This window comes from Cyprinodon tularosa, unplaced genomic scaffold, assembly GCF_016077235.1.
Source record: "Cyprinodon tularosa strain WSP-4 unplaced genomic scaffold, ASM1607723v1 ctg438, whole genome shotgun sequence".
Lineage (NCBI taxonomy): Eukaryota > Metazoa > Chordata > Actinopteri > Cyprinodontiformes > Cyprinodontidae > Cyprinodon > Cyprinodon tularosa.
Window position 1 is genome coordinate 486,434 of NW_024039161.1, and position 19,188 is coordinate 505,621.

Sequence of the window (19,188 nt, forward strand, 5' to 3'; positions counted from 1 at the left end):
ACAAAGTCCATCCTCATTGACTACTACGGACAATATTAATTTTCCTAAATATCTATAATGTTTAAAGTGACAGGATTATGTTGGTTTTGTGACGTTTAGTTGAATTCTCTTTATAAAATAATAAAACCTTCCTGCTTTCAGCCTAAAGATTCAATATAATCTGACTACAATAGGGTTTCATAAAATAAATGTCTCAATTTAGATCTATATTGGAATCGGCTGTGGACAATATCATACACCAATTCAATATTAGGTGACAGGGTTATGATGAAATCAATACTTTATCTGTAGTTGTTTTAACATCTCTTGTCATTTAAATACATATTAGCCTGCTTATGTTGAGCATGGAAACTTGCTTTGTGTAAATGTTTAATGGTGGACCACAAATAAAGAATCAGTGAATAGACTGAAAGTAGTCAGGCTTGAAGCGAAACTACAAAGGTCTGAAATGATTGTTATAGGAACCAAAATAAACATTTTTTTTTTTTTACCCAAAACGACTAATGGATCCAAAGTTGAGATGGATCGATGCATCAGCTGATCAGTATTTACTTATTTTTTTCTCGTATCTGTATCGGCTGATACATGTGTGGGCTGATTCATTAGTGCATTTGTGTTCTGGGTTTCATCTAGATGCCGGTATACAGATTCTACTTCACATTTACTGTATTTAGGGGTAGGTACTATTATATAAAAGGAGCAGCAGGGTTATACTGGCAGAATACCATTTTTAAAAGCTTCTTCTGAGCAGTAAACTATCTAGGTTTCATCTGAAAGAAGTCAGTATTATAGCATTTCTTGGTATAAAGTTTTCTTTGAGTCTTTGATGATTTCTGCATCCCAGTTATCTACCAGAATGTGTTATTTAGCCATATAAGTATGCTTAAACAGACATTTGGAAGACCTAGGATATATTACGGCTCAGAAATTGATCAAAACAATAGGTGGATTAAAATGTGTTTTTAATGAGCATTTGCTTTAATTCTGGCTCTTATTAAACGATGTGGATAAATGGTGGGTTAGATTTTCCCTTTTCAGCATGATTTCCAACAGCTGTAGGACTGTAGTGTTAATGGGACCAGGGAAAAATAAACTGGGGGAGAATGTTAAAGAAACCTACATGCTTCTAGATCTTCTGTTGACATTTTGTATGTTCAAATTCACTTTTTCTGCTTTTACTGATGACTTTAGTCATATATTGAAAGGATTTGTCATTCTTGGGTTTATATAAAAGTTTTTGTTTGGACAGATTTATCTATGTGGTTAATAGGCCGATGTAAATGTATTCCTCCAGGAAGGGAGGGAATATCACATTGAACTTTGACTAGATATATATTTATATATATATATATGCCACAGACTGATCGACTCCATGCCACGCCGCATTGCTGCAGTAATACAGGCCAAAGGAGGCCCAACTAAATACTGAGTGCTGTACATGCTCATACTTTTCATGTTCATACTTTTCAGTTGGCCAACATTTCTATAAATCCTTTGTTTTTATTGGTCTTCAGTAATATTCTAATTTTCTGATATGATGAATTTGAGATTTTCATTTGTTGTCATTTGTAATCATCAAAATTAAACAAAATAAACATCTGAAATATATGAGTTTGTATGTAATGTATGAATATAATATACAAGTTTCACTTTTTAAATGGAATTACTGAAATCAATCTACTTTTTCATGATATTCTAATTTTATGACCAGCACCTGTACGCTGCATCGTTTGATTTTTACCTTTAGAGTTAAAGTATCAAATATTGGACGGCCTCTCAGGCTTTGGGTGTTGGTATGATTCTGCATCTTTAGGTTCCTGTCGTCAACAAGTAAATACTGTTTGGTTTAAGCAGTTTGCAGAAAAAATTTTCTTGGCTTGAGTTGAGTTGTTTTTGTATGTTTTGACCTTGTCTGTAAATTTCGACTCATGTGGTTGTGCAAATTTTATTTTTCTTTCTATGAACTGAATTTGGTTCTTTGTATTTATGTTTGAGCTTTATTTTCTATGCACAACATTTTTAGGCAGGCTAGTCCATTTTGCTAAAATTTCATTGCAGCAACTCAAAATGGTATTCAGTAATTTGTATGGCCCCCACGTGCGTGAGCGTGCCTGACAACGTCGGGGGGCATGCTCCTATTGAGATGATGGATGGCATCCTGGGGTATCTCCTCCCAGATGTGGACCATGGCATTACTGAGCTCTTGGACAGTCTGAGGTGCAGCCTGGCGGTGTCGGACTGATCGAAACAAAATGTCCCAGAGCTGTTCTATTGGATTTAGGTCAGGTGAGTGTGGGGGGCCAATCAGTGGTATCAATTCCTTCATCCTCCAGGAACTGCCTGCATACTCTTGCCACATGAGGCCGGGCATTGTCGTGCACCAGGAGGAACCCAGGACCAACTGCACTAGCATAGGGTCTGACAATGGATGCAAGGATTTCATCCTGAAACCTAATAGCGGTCAGGGTGCTGTTGTCTAGCCTGTACAGGTCTGTGCGTCCCTCCATGGATATGCCTCCCCAGGCCATCACTGACCCACCATCAATCCGGTTATGCTGAACGGTGTTACAGGCAGCATAACGTTCTCCATGGCTTCTCCAAACCCTTTCACGTCTGTCACATGTGCACAGGGTGAACCTGCTCTCATCTGTGAAAAGCACAGGGTGCCAGTGGCAGACTTGCCAATTCTGTTCTGTGGCAAATGCCAATCGAGCTCGACTGTGCCAGGCAGTGAGCACAGGGCCCACTAGAGGACGTTGGGCCCTCAGGCCACCCTCGTGAAGTCTGTTTCTGATTGTTTGGTCAGAGACATTCACAACAGTGGCCTGCTGGAGGTCATTTTGTAGGGCTCTGGCAGTGCTCCTCCTGCTCCTCCTTGCACAAAGGAGCAGATACAGGTCCTGCTGATGGGTTGTAGACCTTCTACGGCCCTGTCCAGCTCTCCTGGAGTAACTGCCCGTCTCCTGGAATCTCCTCCATGCTCTTGAGATTGTGCTGGCAATGGCATGTATTGATGTGCCATCCTGGAGGAGTTGGACTGTCTGTGCAACCTCTGTAGGGTCCAGGTAGTGCCTCATGCTAACAGTAGTGACAGTGACCCTAGCCAAATGCAAGACTGATGAAAAAGAGTGAGAGATGGAGGGGGGTAAAAATGTCAGTGGCCTCCACCTGTAAAACCATTCCTATTTTGATGGTCGTCTCGTTGTTGCCCCTCTAGTGATCCTGTTGTTAATTTCATTAACACCAAAGCAGCTGAAACTGATAACAACCCCCTCTGCTACTTACCTGACCAAATCAATATCCCAGAAGTTTAATTAACTTGATGCTATACTCTGATTACAAAGTGTTTAAATTTTTTTTTGAGTAGTGTATGAACTAGAGGCTGCTGAAATATTTCATCCCTCTAAGTTGTGTTGGGAGCCTGATAAAACTTGTTTTTGCTTGTTAGAAGTGTCAAACTCAAATTATCTGCGTTAAGCACTTTTATCCGTGGTTGCTAGGTTAAGTTGATGTAAAATCTAGTTATTTTGGGGAGTTTAAGTGGGAAATAAATCTGGTTTTTATTTCAACTAACTGCGTCATAACTGTATACTCGGCAGGACTAAGCATCTTGGAGTTAGGCACTAAAACATGTTGGTGGGTGCATTGCGTGTTTAGATGGTAGGCTGTTAACACACCTTGACAATTGAATGGGTAAATGATTTATGCTAAAAGACAGAACCTCCAATTGACAAATTAAAGTACTTTCCTTACTTTTATTACCTTGTGATGTAGTGGGTGCACTTGGATATGATTTTGTTTGGCCTCATATTTTTTCTTAGCTTCTAGCCATAGTCCATGTTATTATGCAAAACTACAAACTGGTTCGGTTCTTTGCAGAAACATTTTCTACAGAGTTGCATTCAGACCGAACACGATGTTCGAAAGTTGGCCCCAACCATCACGCCATTTTGAGTTTCTGAATGTCTACTGGATGAAAAATTTGTGGAGTGAAAATTTCCCATAGTGCACCTTAAAAAGGATTGTGGATCCATGGTCACAAGACAAGCAGATATGCTTTGCAAGGGCTCTTCTTGCAAAGCATCATGATATATATTTATTTTTTTTGGCAGTGGAAAATAATCCTTTCCCACGAACCGTGCAGGGAGCTGGAGTCGCATGAGTGTGAGGAGGTGTGGCACGGAGGAGCTCAGGAAATGAGGGGCAGAGGAGCAGAAGTTTCTTTCAGCTGTTTGCAGCAAAAATAACATTTTTTATATTAGCTAGATTCTGGCTGATGTTGACCAATTGGTCAGACCCTAAAATCGGCCCGACAATTAATTGATGGTTGTTTTCTACTGTCCTCTTCCTTATCCTATTCCTCAGAATCGACTCCATGAGGGGTATAGGTGTTTTACATTTTTGTCATGCAGGAGGGTCTGGTTTGAATTTGGTGAGACTCAAAACATTTTTTTTTCACTATTTAGTTTAAATGAATACAAAATGAAGTTATTAATTAGGTGGTACTTAAGTTGTCTACTCTTTTGTGAAGGGAGAGAAAGTTGAGTTCAGCAGGTAATAATCCAACCAGAGTATGCATGCAGTGTGCACATAAATGAACCCCCACCTACCGTTTTGATCAGTTTTTCTTGTGATGCACTGAGTCGGGATCGAACCCATCCCGAAGCTTTGAGTGTGGGTACAAATGGTACATCAGCTTCTTCTGTTATATCAGCGCAGCCAGCACCTGTGGATCAGACCTGCCTCTAGTCAGTACTGATGTGCCTTTTTTTTCCGTTAGTTTTTTTTTAGATTTAGCACATTAGGATGATGCTTTTAAGGTGTTGGAGGCTATGTGTAATTTGCTTTTCCAGTCCATATTAGCTGGTTCAAAAATGTCAGGCTGTTTCGTGGTGAAAACTACTGCAATCATGAGAGTTTAGTTTTTGTTAAAATTACATTTTGTGGTTGTGTTTCAGTAGAGTTCTGTAGCAGTTGCACAGACCAGTTTAGCTATAGAGATGATTCCTGGGAAGTTTCTTTATCATAACACCAATAAGAGCATTTCAACTGTTAAAGCTGTTAATAAGTGGGGACAGGGCATATATTTAATACCTAAGAAATGAATGAAAAAGAGGGAAATGTTAGAATTATGAGGTAATACTCTTAAAATAAAAGTCTACCTCTTTAAAGGGATGAGAGGGAAAAGTAAGACTGGGAAAATGTAAGCCTAACAATGTATAAATGCTTTACATGCATTCCTGTAACTTTGCTTATATTATTATAGTGTCCTTGAGATGTGCCTTTAAATGAAATTATACAATATCTTCTGGGGTGGCATGGCCCTGGAACCCCTGCAGCCGTTTAATCTTTCTCACCTTTTTCACCCCCGACCAATTTTTCATCTGATAAATGTTAGCAGGTCATAATATCCATACTCGAGAAGTGTTGAAATGGTGAAAACTAGCAGCTTTTTCCCAGTCTTCGGGTTCCCTTTTAAGAAATATGAACCATTCTTTTTGGTTGTTCACTTATACAGGTGCTGGTCATAAAATTAGAATATCATGAAAAAGTAGATTGATTTCAGTAATTCCATTTAAAAAGTGAAACTTGTATATTATATTCATACATTACATACAAACTCATATATTTCAGATGTTTATTTTGTTTAATTTTGATGATTACAAATGACAACAAATGAAAATCTCAAATTCATCATATCAGAAAATTAGAATATTGTGAAAAGGTTAAAAATTGATGGCCCCTGGTGCCACACTCTATTCAGCTAATTAACTCAAACCACCTGCAAAAGCCTTTAAATGGTCTTTCAGTCTAGTTCTATAGGCTACACAATCATGGGGAAGACTGCTGACTTGACAGTTGTCCAAAAGACGACCATCGACACCTTGCACAAGGAGGGCAAGACACAAAAGGTCATCGCTAAAGAGGCTGGCTGTTCACAGAGCTCAGTGTCCAAGCACATTAATAGAGAGGCGAAGGGAAGGAAAAGATGTGGTCGAAAAAAGTGTACAAGCAAGAGAGATAACCGCACCCTGGAGAGGATTGTGAAACAAAACCCATTCAAAAATGTGGGGGAGATTCACAAAGAGTGGACTGCAGCTGGAGTGAGTGCTTCAAGAACCACCACACACAGACGTATGAAAGACATGGGTTTCTGCTGTCGCATTCCTTGTGTCAAGCCACTCTTGAACCACAGACAGCGTCAGAAGCGTCTTGCCTGGGCTAAAGAGAAACAGGACTGGACTGCTGGTGAGTGGTCCAAAGTCATGTTCTCTGATGAAAGTAAATTTTGCATTTCCTTTGGAAATCAAGGTCCCAGAGTCTGGAGGAAAAGAAGAGAGGCACTTCATCCACGTTGCTTGAAGTCCAGTGTAAAGTTTCCACAGTCAGTGATGGTTTGGGGTGCCATGTCATCTGCTGGTGTTGGTCCATTGTGTTTTCTGAGGTCCAGGGTCAACGCAGCCACATACCAGGAAGTTTTAGAGCACTTCATGCTTCCTGCAGCTGACCAACTTTTTGGAGATGCAGATTTCATTTTCCAACAGGACTTGGCACCTGCACACAGTGCCAAAGCTACCAGTACCTGGTTGAAGGACCATGGTATCCCTGTTCTTAATTGGCCAGCAAACTCTCCTGACCTTAACCCCATAGAAAATCTATGGGGTATTGTGAAGAAGAAGATGCAATACACCAGACCCAACAATTCAGAAGAGCTAAAAGCCACTATTAGAGCAACCTGGGCTATCATAACACCTGAGCAGTGCCACAGACTGATCGACTCCATGCCACGCCGCATTGCTGCAGTAATACAGGCCAAAGGAGGCCCAACTAAATACTGAGTGCTGTACATGCTCATACTTTTCATGTTCATACTTTTCAGTTGGCCAACATTTCTATAAATCCTTTGTTTTTATTGGTCTTCAGTAATATTCTAATTTTCTGATATGATGAATTTGAGATTTTCATTTGTTGTCATTTGTAATCATCAAAATTAAACAAAATAAACATCTGAAATATATGAGTTTGTATGTAATGTATGAATATAATATACAAGTTTCACTTTTTAAATGGAATTACTGAAATCAATCTACTTTTTCATGATATTCTAATTTTATGACCAGCACCTGTAAATGTGCCGTTTTTGAAATTGTGCTTCAGTAGAGGGAATCAATTAGTATTATTAGTACTACTAACATTTTTATTACTTTTTGCCAACAAACTTGAAGGAAGTGAATCTTAGGAATGACTGTAAAATGACTTAATCAAAGCTTTATATTTACCCTACTTGAAGAAATATTGCCCTAAGGGCATATAATTTTTCATGACTCTTTGTCTTAAATGGCTTTTCTGTAAATTGACATTAATACTTGCATAAAAACCAATAGCAAACTGAGTGGAATATAAAAGTGAATAAAGGAGTGATTCCTCATGTTGCACTTTCTACCCTGTTAGAGGCAGGCTTTTAGTTAGCATTGCGTACAGCTGTACATTGTGCAGCCTTTACTTAAAAAAAAAAAAAAAAAACTGACTGTATGCCCTGTTTCTCCCCCAGAAAACAGGGCGTACAATATTTAAAATTTCACTGGCAGCAGATGCTACAGTTGGAAAAAGTGACATTTTGCTGCTCAATGCCCCACATTAACCAATAGGAGAAGCTAATCTGGAAGCTGGCAGGGTGACAGACGGCACTCCTGATGTAGCGCACTATGATCACTCCCCTGAAACGTCTAAATTAACTTAAAATGTCAAAACCAGCTGATAAAATATGTTTACTTTTATTATTCTGGTGCTTGCAGTTTTAGCAACGTACATGAAAAACGCTAAAATCTATTCCAGCCGCCACCAACAGTAGTAGGAGAGCCTCCAAGAGGCGACCGGGCCTAAGGCAGCTGCTGCTGCGGATTCCCATTGACAACGCAACCTGCATTTTAAGGCAGGATCTTAATCTTGATGAACTGACTGCACAGGCAATGTTTTGAGGTGGATTTTCTCACATTAAAAATATACTAAAACGACTTGGTTAGAGGTGTTCTCTAATCTATGTTGGTGTAACCAGGATTAAACCAAAAATTGTACGTTCATATAAAAGAAAAAATAAACGGCACTAATGGCGAAAATGGCAAAAAAAGTCTTTGCCATTAACCTAGACTTGAACAGCTGCAGTTGTTTTTGTAAGGGTAATTTTTTGTCTTTAAGCCAGAAGATGTCTGCTGTCTCAATTTTTATAAATTCTTTAGGGAAGCCGAACAATATAAGACTCACAGTTGAAAATACATTTTCAGTTTCCGTTACTGTGCCAGTTGAGTTTTAAAATGGGCAATATTTAATTTTGAAGTAAATATTGATACAATAACATGCTGATAAAATTGTCCATCCTTACTTTTTTTTATGGTGCAACAGCAAAAAAAAAATCTTTATTTTAAGTTTTACAAGCAGTTGTAAGGAAGATTTTAAAACAATAGCAAATCTGTTTCCTTGTGGTAGGTGGGTGTTAGTAGGGCAGTGTCCTTTTGGTATCAAAGTGCAAAAAAATGAAAAATAAAAACAAAAGTACTAACTTGACTTTGAAATAAAATGTTTCTAAACCTAAATTGCTCTCCTTTGTAGGAATCTAATCAAATCTGGTTTTTGGTCACTGTTGAACTACATATTTGTCGCCATAAATTTTCTTTCTCTCCTTCTGTTAAAATGCCAGCTCTGCTCCCTACATGGTCAAATTTAAGTCCTTAAAATCTACAATAGCCAGAATTTAAAGGGAATTGTGGACTTAATTTATACAATGTTTAGCTTACTTCATTGAGACAGTTTATTTACAATAACTGGCTGAACAAAGTAATAGTACTTTTCACACATTTTGTCAGGACCTGGTTGCATGTGAACAAAAACAATAAGTATTCGACAGGACCTTATGGATATGTGCATTTTTGTTCACTTTTTTTCTTTCTTTTTTTTTGGTTATGTAGTAAGAGATCATCCTTTGATTTGTCATCTGTCATAAAGTCATCTGAGATTACGTCAGAAGTTTCGTAGGAAAGTTTCTGAGCCTATGTATAAGGAGTTGATCAATTAATTTGGTTTATAATAACTTTTAAACTATACGTTAAAGGTTGCATTAACCCTCTCTACTAAAATTACTATTGTGGTCTTAAGTTCTATTGTATTTTGCTGTTTTATCAATTCATGCACCTTTTCCACTTTTGTGTTGTGAATTCCATTTCCCCATAAAGATCAAGAATTGGGATAAAATAATTATTGTAAGAATCTGTGTAGTTGGGCCAAGTCTAGAAGACTTTGATATTCTGACATGTTGGTTTCGCCAAGGTCAACAACTAAGAGCGCCAACTAGAGCACTTTTTTTTTTTTTTTGAACAGTCATTTAATGAATAATTTTTAAAAAGGCAGGTCTGTAAAGCTACAGTGTTAAATGTAGTTTTGGTGGGCCTAACATTCTTGTGCACAAGGTGCAGTTGTGCAAATAGCCCTGCACTAAACAATTTTTAACTTAACACAACTATTATAGACTATTGCTCAGTTATTCACTCTGTCTGCACAACTAGAGCATGTCAGCCTTGTTACTATATATTTAGATTTGCATGATCCAAATGGTAGGACTCACCCTAATTCCTCACAAGGACGATCCCCATTTCAAACAACTACAAACATCTTTTTTTCTTTTTCATCTAAATGTCTGTGGGCTTTACAATCCAGAGAAAACTTCTGACGTTTTATCTGGGACCTCAGTAAAAAAAAAAAAAAAAAAATTGAGGTTTTTAAAACCTTGATACTTTCCTGCTGATTCAGCTTTTGCAATTTTTGTACAGCGAGTTTTGATTTTTACTGCAATCACAAATCTGTTTCATAATTTGAAAGTGACATTTTTGTACTGTTGAACTGGTAAAAGCTACATAACTCATCAGTTATTTGGTTATTCCTTTGAATTGCCAAACAGATTTCATCTGCCATAATGTCAACTGAGATGACGAGTGCGTATCAGTGAAATTTGTGTAGATTTTTAGAACTCTGACATTTTCTTTTACATTTATCCTAAGTAAAAATAAATAAATAAATAAATTATTTGAATCTGCAACATCAAATCGATTAAATAATTTAGAATGGATCCAGTGTTGCCATTATCAAATGAGTATGAGTGCTTAACAAAACACAAGATATGAACATATGCAATATAATAAATGATAAAATAATGATAAATGCAATATAATATGCAAGCTCTGGAAAGTAATTTGACATCGAAAAAGCATACCAGGGTGATTATGTAGTAACTGAAATAACAAAGCCTCACTAGGGGTGAAGGGAGCTAAACAGCGGTGAGTTGTTTTATCCAAAGTTGTTTCGTTTTCAAAATGTGTAACCTCAATCAGTGGTTGGCCAGCATGCCATTAAAATCTTGGCTCCAGAAGAATAACTATAACCTTTATTGAATTTTTTTATTAACATCAGCCCTTTGGTTCACATCTGGCCTCTCTTTCTATGGTTCTATTCAGCACATGTCAGTGCAATGGCTGGTTGTACCGAACAAAATGATCCTGACATTAGGCTGATGCACTGAACTTAAATGAGCATTACTGCCACACAATGTTTTTACCCACATTTAGCTTATTTATACATGAGAAACCTGTTTTGAAGATCTCAAGTTGGCAATAACAAAACCCTTCAGACTTTGTCAGCGACATGACTCAAGGCCTCCTGCCCCACCAGCAGATAGAGGGAGAAACCTTTAAAGGCATAGATGCAGTGTCAAGCTTGATGATCCCCATATTGCCAGTCTGTCAGAGCAAAATGGATAATGAGATTTATTTATAAAAAATAATGTTCTGCATGCCTCAGTGTTGGTCTGATTTATCACCTGGTGCTGTCTGCTTGTTAGTAGATTAATGACGGTATGATATTTGTCTACACAATATTGCACAACAAGCTAGTTTATCAGGTATTGGTATACATCTCAGAAGAAAAGGTGAAGGGATGTCTCAGCTATGGAAGCCAAAGTAGTGCAAAAGAGACAGATTTTTCAAAAAATATTCCTCATAAGCTGATATGATAAATTGATCACCCAGCCTTACTTTATGCTTAAATGCACATGGTTTAATTCACTATAGAAACACTCTGATGCTCAGTTGTTAAATTTTCCTTAAAGTGCTGAAGTTTTGAACTTCTGACATCAGACCCTAAAGCAGAGGTCAGGATTAGCTGCCCGTGGTCAGGATCCAGACCCACCTGCTGGCTAATCTGGACCCAACCTGACTTAAAACATTTATAAATTACTGCATGTTGTCTGACAACGGTTTCTAAACATCACTTGCATCTCTTTTAATATGGTAAAGCCTCCGGAGCGTCCAGCACTAGGCTGCACATGATACAAATTAGCCAATGAGCTGTGTCAGTCTGGATTGCTGCTGCTAGCTACTGTTAGACACAGCAGGCAAACCTGTGGCAAGCCAGGTGGTGAGAAAGATGAGAAAAGAGTAGAGAAAGCGTGGACTGCTGGAAGCAGCATTGTGCACTGGTGAAAAATGAAATGGCGTGCTCAAAGATGACCCTGCACAGTGTATGTTTGGCTGAACATATTCAAAAATATCAATCCACACTCAAATGAGCACTTTGATATGTGCATGTGGGGAAAAAAACACACACAGTTTTCTATATTCCAAATTAAAAGATTTATATTTTAACATAGAAAAACATTCTATTTTTAATATTTTTTTATTCAAAATGTTAATGGATGCGTAAACATCTGCATTTTATTTCAGTGTTAAATTACTGGTTGTTTTTCTTAATTTGGACCCCGCTGTTTTTTGATTGTTTACCCCTGCCCTAAGGTGTGTTAGTTCTGCTTGTCCATCTGAGCAGAGTGGTCGCGAGCAAACATCCAAGAGCAATTTGGGCATTTTGCACATCGTTTGTGTCATTATGTAACCATAATTAAATTCTGTTGGTACACTGGCTCAAGATGCATGTAGATTTGAGGTATTTTACAAAAATTTGAGGGTGTCCTGAGAGGACTCTCAGAAGAAAAAACAAGGTATGATCTATTGAACATCAAAAATTGCAAATGATATAAATGATATAAACATCACTGGAAGACAAATGTAGCATGTGTTTAAATGGACTGCTGTTAGTTTTAATAATTTTTTTTTTAAATTGGCCGATTTTGTCAGTAGGGAAGTCTTTGCTCTGGTGGCTTTGTGTTTGATTTCAATTATTTATTTTTTATTTTTTATTCTCTTGGTGCACCAGCACCAAGCGAGGCACACCAAGATTGCAGTTTTACAAGAACGCTTCTATTGCACTTTTTTGGTTGTTTGTACAGATCATATTGAATCTCAAATAATTTAGAATCTGATTCAACATGAAGTTCTTTAGGTACAATAATTTAATGTTTAATACTTTAACAGGAAATTGTTTTGTTGGTCCAAATGTTCATTTTTTGATAAAGTGGATATAAGATGTTTTCATTTACTATTAGCAATCCAATTAATTTGGATAATGGACCAATTAATCAATTGGCATAATTAGTTGTAGCTCTCGAAATTTCACTGGATATTTGAATTTTATTATAAATCATTGAACATCAAATGGGTAAATGCTAGGCTGAAACAATTAATTGAATTAATGATTAATCAGTTTTTAAATGTCAACTTGATTAATCATTAACTGGAATATAGAGTCTAGCACATGCCATTAGGTTGGAAGGCATTCCAGTCCTTAATTATACCAAAATTGGAACTCTTATGCAAACATTTTGTATTCTGAATAGCCTTTTTGAGGCACCTTTTGATATCTGATGGATAAAAAAATAAACAGATTAATACATTAACAAAATGATCATTAGTTTCAATCCTACTGAAATGTACCTGCTCCCTTTTTGTCAAAGCAAAAATATTAAACTGTTTTATCACTCTTGCCATTTTGCCGTATTGTTGAGGTTTATTTCTTGCCTCAAAGCTTTCAATCTCTAAGGCAGGTCTTTCACTGTAGATGTCTGACAAACTTAAACATTGCGTTTTGCTTTTTTCCCCCCTGTTCAAAGTCATCTGCATGGACAGCCTGTTATAAAAATAGCCTCCTCATCAACCTCCCTAAAAGAACATCTCATCTGACTGTTTTTATCCTTGTTTCTCTAACATGAAGTACTTTTTGTGTCCATATTTTCAGACGGCAACTCCAAACTAACATGGCAGTCAGACTGTGCGATGTGGCTTCTCTGCTTAGAAGTGGTTCGTGGGCTCCTGAGCCTTGGACTGGGGTCTGTGGCACTTTTTATATCTTGAAATCATTTGGCTGGAAGGTCTTTTTCTCTTAGTGCTCAGGCCATACCAATCATATTGGCTCGGTCATATTTTAATGTTCAGAACAAGGTTATGTTTATATTTTCTCGTTGGTGGGGTTGAAGCCTCCTTAATCAGTTTTTTTTTTTTTTTACAAATTTGACTGTTTAAAGAAAAATCTTGATTGTGGCGGGATTACACCAATCTGCTCTCTACACATGGTGAATTTGTTAATAAAGTATGACTCTTCATATATTAGCTTGTAGCAGACTGCCTCGCACAGTCTAAAGGTTTTTTTTTTTATTTCGACGCTGCTTAACTGATGTCTGCAGATTGGGTGTTTCTAGGGGCTCTGGTACATCTACTTAATTTTGCTGAAAACAAGTGGAATTGTATTATTTTTTTTCTTAAGTGTAATAGTTATGGATGCAAAGAGCATCAATTGTAGCAGAAGCAAAATCTTTTAATTCTATTTAATTCTAATTTTCTTTTAACTTTATACAAATGCTTTTAAAATATCCCATTGTATTACTACAAGTTTTTCCTTTTTAATCAATTTGAGATCACCAAATATTTAACTTGAACAGAACAATGTCTTGAGGTATAAATAGCTTCCTTCTTTAACTGTGCATTTTTTGTCACCATATGTCTATAATAGAGCCTTAACGCATTTTTTTTTCTTTTTCCTTCTGTCTCTTTAGCAGGTAATTGCGACCATGGAAACACAGATGTCCAATGGGCCAACGTGCAACAACACGAGCAATGGTCCCTCAACAATGTCAAACAACTGCTCCTCACCTGTAGAGTCGGGGAGCATAGAGGACAGTAAAACTAACTTGATAGTCAACTATCTGCCTCAGAACATGACCCAGGAGGAGCTCAAGAGTTTGTTTGGAAGTATTGGAGAAATCGAGTCCTGCAAACTGGTTCGAGACAAAATCACAGGTAATGTCAGTGATTGTTGGCCTTTTTCCTAGATCTGATGCTCTGTCTGTTATGTATTTGCAATCTTTCTCCTGGATTTGGCATTTTTGCATGCGGTTGTGGGTTGTTTTCTTTGTTTTATTTTTTGTTTTACAAAAGCCTCAAGCTACTGACTGCTGAAGCATTTATTAGAAAACGTGAGTGGTTTCAGTTTTAAAATGACTGGAGTTGCTTTTAGAGGTAGAAAAACAACTGACAGAAGCTCCTGGTGAAGCTGACATGAACAGGCTGATCTCTGAGGCCGCTGCATATTAGCTTCCGTCTACAGTCAAGGTTACCTAGACCTTCCTTTGAATTTTATATCCACTGTTGCAGCTCTTCCTTTGAGTCAGGCTGAAAGATCTTACTACGAGAACAAGGCTGAAGGACAGGAGGTCCTTTAATATTTAGTCATTTTTGTTTAATTAAAATGGAGCATGTCCAGCTCAAACTTTTTTTTCTTCTTTTTTGTAATGTGTAATGTTTTTTGTAATAATGTTTCATATGTCTTCCTGCTGTTATTCAGAGATATGTAGAAAAGGTTGCTATCGTTGTTCTATTAGTTACTAATGGCATCTTATCTGGTTTTTGCTGCAGTGATTTAATTTGTATGGAGAGACACTCCTTCTGCATACACAGTTGATTAGCGCTGTAATCAAGCAAAATCCCGGACAATTTTGAAATCCCCCCACCCCCAGAAATTTTTTTAGGTGTAGAAAGTAGGATATGTCTGGGGAAAAAGAGGACGTCTGGTCACCCTACCATATCAACTATTTGGATGTTTCAGTGAGTGCTTGTTGCTATGATGTGTCTTTGCATAGCCGCTTTGGTCATTGTAAACCAACCAATCGGCGCACATTTCGTCTAAATATTCATGAGCATACCATAAAAGGAAGTAAACCTGTCGTTTCCTTCTATGGCTTATAACCAGGCTGGCATTAGGGCTCATATAACAGCAAATATGCCATTTTCAGCCCAACCAATGTTACACACCCTATTCAGAGACCTTAAGGACCAGCACCAAATCCCCTATATAATCATTCTATGAACCCTTTATTATGTGATACATAAACTAAAACAAACATTTAAGATATTATTTACGGTGTAGCACTAGGTCTGTTAAAATCTGTAAGGTGCATTAGTCAGGCGGCTGTTTTAGAGCCTGCAGGTTGTGCTTAAAAGCTGTTAGTTTCCATGTATATCACAACCAAAGCCATTTCCAAATAGAAGAACCTGTTGTCCGTTTGTCAACTTGTCTGTCTCCTTTAAGTAAAGAGGTATAATACCCTTATGCCAGCAGTTTAAAGAGACATCAGGGGAAGATGTAGAGCTTTATTGCCATATTCAGAATAAGGTTGGAGAGAGCGCTCTGGTCTTTCTTGCTTTCTCTAGCATCTCGAGAAATGACTTTAAAATATACAACTGATTTTATATGTAGTTAAAATTGTACAGTTTAGAAACAAGAAAGGACACTTCAAAATAAAACCTTCCCACAAAACATTTATTTTTTTTTTTTTATAAACAATGTTTTCCTTTTAGGTTTTACCACAAATTTAGTACAATTTTTTTCTTAATAGCTTGGACCTGATGAGTCTTTTGTTTTTTCCTTTCCCTTCTAAATTTGTATTAACGAATAACTAATCTATTACTTGGCTTTTGAATGTTATTTTCCTCTTTTTAAATGGCAACGGTACGTTTACCTCTGCTTAAACCTTTTCATCTTCCTTTGAACTTTTGAGTCATTTTCTTTGGATAGTTGCCTACAGGCGATTTTGGTTGGTATGAACTATTTTAGCTTGATTCCCACAGACATCAGTTGTTTTTGTGGTGGGAACACCCAACCTGTTGGCATTTATTTAAGAGGAAAAACATGTGGCACCTTCAGATACATACTTAAATTGTATTGATCAGCCATAGATTTAATGCATGGAATCTCTAGCGTCGTCTTTACTACCAGTGCCCCTGTGAAGATATTTATGCAGGAATCAAAGATTCAATTTGTATTTATCCAGGATATATGGCCAGTCTGTAGTCCAACGCTATTGCATACTTTTTGTGGAAATAATTTTTTTAATATTCCCTTTTAACCTAAAGACTTGAAATGAGGTGGGAATAATTAGAAGCTTTATATTCTTCAAAGCCTTAAGTGAAATTCCTCTGGAATTTTGCTCTGATTTCAGCATTACATAAAACCGCTATACCCTCCAGACTGCAGCTTCTGTCTCTTCCTTAGCCCTGTGGCAATGGATTTAAGCCAGTCTGCATCTCTGTACGGGTGCTACATCAGATGTTTAGTAATCACCAGAGAGATGGTGTGCTTCCTCTTTGCTTTACATGTTCCTGCTTTGGCTGCAGCAGCAGGAACAGCTTTGTGATATCTTCATTTCTCCCTCTGTGGGCAGCAGCAGCGTTTTACTCGAAGCTGGGTGTTGCCGTTTGAAAGGGTATCTTGGCAAGTCTCCTTTACTTTAATGACGGCCTCTTGGTTATAAAAGGGTGTTTTGAATGTTTACTTACAGAAATAAATTGGTTCAGTGAAGGCTTAACGTTTGCATTACAGGATGCCCGGCAGGCCTCTGTCAGCTCTTTAGCTCATTTAAAAGTTTTTACTTGTTTCTGTTGTCTATACTGGATCCTGTTTATATAAGGTGATTCAAGGAATAGAAGTCGATATTCTTATAGAATAGATCTCAGTTGGGAGATAAAAATTAAAGTCCTCTATAGTTCTCCCCCCAGTTTTATTTTTTTATTTTTGTTAATAATGGAACAATAACATAAGTTTTGTTTTTAATTTTGTATTTTTGCAAAGCCTTCATCTTGCTAATAAATATCTATACTAATATCGGATATCAGTCAGATACTAGCAAAAAACCTAATATTGGATTATTTCTCATTTAAGATCTCCAGTATTGGCAGGTTGATTTAATCTTTCTGCTTCCGTTTAGTTTCTTAACCTCATTGGTTAATATTAGACAAATCCTTATCATACCTTTTTTTTTGACAATTCTCTTTTAGTAATACCAGTATTTGTAATATTTTCAACAATGCTCTATGCTAGGAAAAAAAGTAATAAAAGCATGTATGATTCATGTTGGCCTTGCTTTTTTTTTTTTTTTTTATTGGCAAAACGTTTGTTTGATTAGCATTTTTGACTGCTAATCATTATTCCCACAATAAATGAAAAAAGTAATTTAGACTTTTAATAAAGTGAAAAGTGGGTCCAGGCGAGCTTTGAATGTGGTGATGTCATGAATGCAGATTTATGCTGTACGCTCCCGTTCTACCAGTTTTCACTCTTTAAGTTCTTGTCAAGAACGGACTTTGCAAGAACACAAGTCCATACTTGTGTTCTTCTGAAATGAGAAACTGTCCGTATCTCAGCTCCCTGCTCATCCCTGCAGTAAAAATCCTCCTGGTTTTTGTGTAGAGTTGGAGTAATGCACTGCGTTGGGTTGCAAGTAATGTTGGTGAGGAGGCGAACAGTCCTGAGCCATGCTAGTTTGAGCTGCTGGCTCAAAGATTCTGTGCGGCTCATCCCACATATATTTTTGTGGGAACCTTCAATAAATATCCAAATGACCTATTATTGATGAACAAATTGATAACTTTGTCTTGTTACACATCCATCCATCTTCGTCCGCTTATCCGGGGTCGGGTCGCGGGGGTAGCAGCTTCAGTAGGGAGGCCCAGACATCTTGTTACCCATTGACACAAAACAAATTCCAGAATACTAGCCTAATAAACCAGAATAAATGTGAGATTAAATGTGTGATTTAGTCTGGCTCCGATGAATGAGGCATCGGAAGATTGTTGAGAACAACCCGTTGTCTTTCAAACCGCTGTCTGTGCATATTGGCCAATGCCTTAACCAATGAGCACAACTGACTGACGTAAGCGCGACAGAAAGCTGGTGGGGGAGTCTAAACAATCGGACTGTTGGTAAAATGGCAAATATGTCCTTCTTAAAAATGAATGAGCATAGAGCCTCTTCTTGCTCACGTTTCAACGAAAACCCTTCCAAAACTGATTCCAAAGCTGAGTCAAAAATCGCTATCAGAACCAGCTGTCCTTCACATACAACTACACCAAGAGAGGGCCGCTGCAAACGGGCTGCGGTTAGCCCTGGCTGCCGTTAGCCTCGGAAGTCCGCTGGTTGCCGCGGTCCTCAACTTTGGAAATTGTTTTTTTTTTTTTTTTATTATGCATTAAATTGGTAAATCAACTATTTATGACACTTTAGAGAATATTCTCGCCTCAAATTATCTAAAAGCGTACTTTTATTGAACATTGGACATCTCGGGGAATGACCTCTGGTCCATCTAAAGTGGAGCTCATTACCTCTAGTTTGAAAATACTTTGACATCAGGAAGGTGACCTAGAACATACCCCAGAAAGTTTACCTGCAGTGGAGTTGAGAGGCGTTTCCTTGTCATGGTAGCTGAAAGCAAAAATTCCAGCTCTCACACTGGCTGTAGTATTTTACAGGAAGTGCATGTAATTTGTGAAAGAAAAGCAACATCTGGTCTGAAACCTAGAAAGGTTAAACTGTTACATCTGAGTAATTTTAATCTAAAGCGGAGATCCAATATGTGTATATATTCAATTTGGACTGGTAAAATTTTCTTAATTTGATTATCATTTCAAATCTGAATTTCAAAAAGCATAGTGTTGCATCGGATCTGGAGAAGCCCTTTACTTAAAATGCATTTTCTTTTTACCATTGTTTAAAATACCATCTTCGAAGAGCATGTTCTATAAACTTCACTTTATGAAGAATTCTTTGTGAAATCATCTCTAGAGGAGTTCCTAGGATACAGACAGCGTTCTCTATAAGCTTGTTGAGCTTTTAGGTCATCTGCTCTGTTGCTGTTACCGCAGCAGAGGATGGCAGAGGAGATCATACACTCCACAACGGATGGATGGATCTGCAGCGACTTGCTGC

The 19,188-nt window shown here is 37.5% G+C and overlaps 1 protein-coding gene across 4 annotated transcripts in view; it reads left to right on the forward strand.

Moving 5' to 3' along the window:
* The window catches only part of elavl2 (ELAV like neuron-specific RNA binding protein 2), a 48,736-nt gene that overhangs the window by 12,425 nt on the left and 17,123 nt on the right, over positions 1-19,188 (forward strand). For 2 of the 4 annotated variants that reach the window (XM_038299857.1, XM_038299860.1), the window contains exons 2-3: positions 13,171-13,261; positions 13,988-14,228. In XM_038299857.1, coding sequence (XP_038155785.1) covers positions 13,190-13,261; positions 13,988-14,228 — 313 coding nt within the window. In that variant the 5' untranslated portion in view covers positions 13,171-13,189. Of the gene's footprint in view, positions 1-13,170; positions 13,262-13,984; positions 14,229-19,188 lie in introns of all 4 variants that reach the window. The other 2 variants (XM_038299856.1, XM_038299859.1) reach the window with 1 other exon arrangement.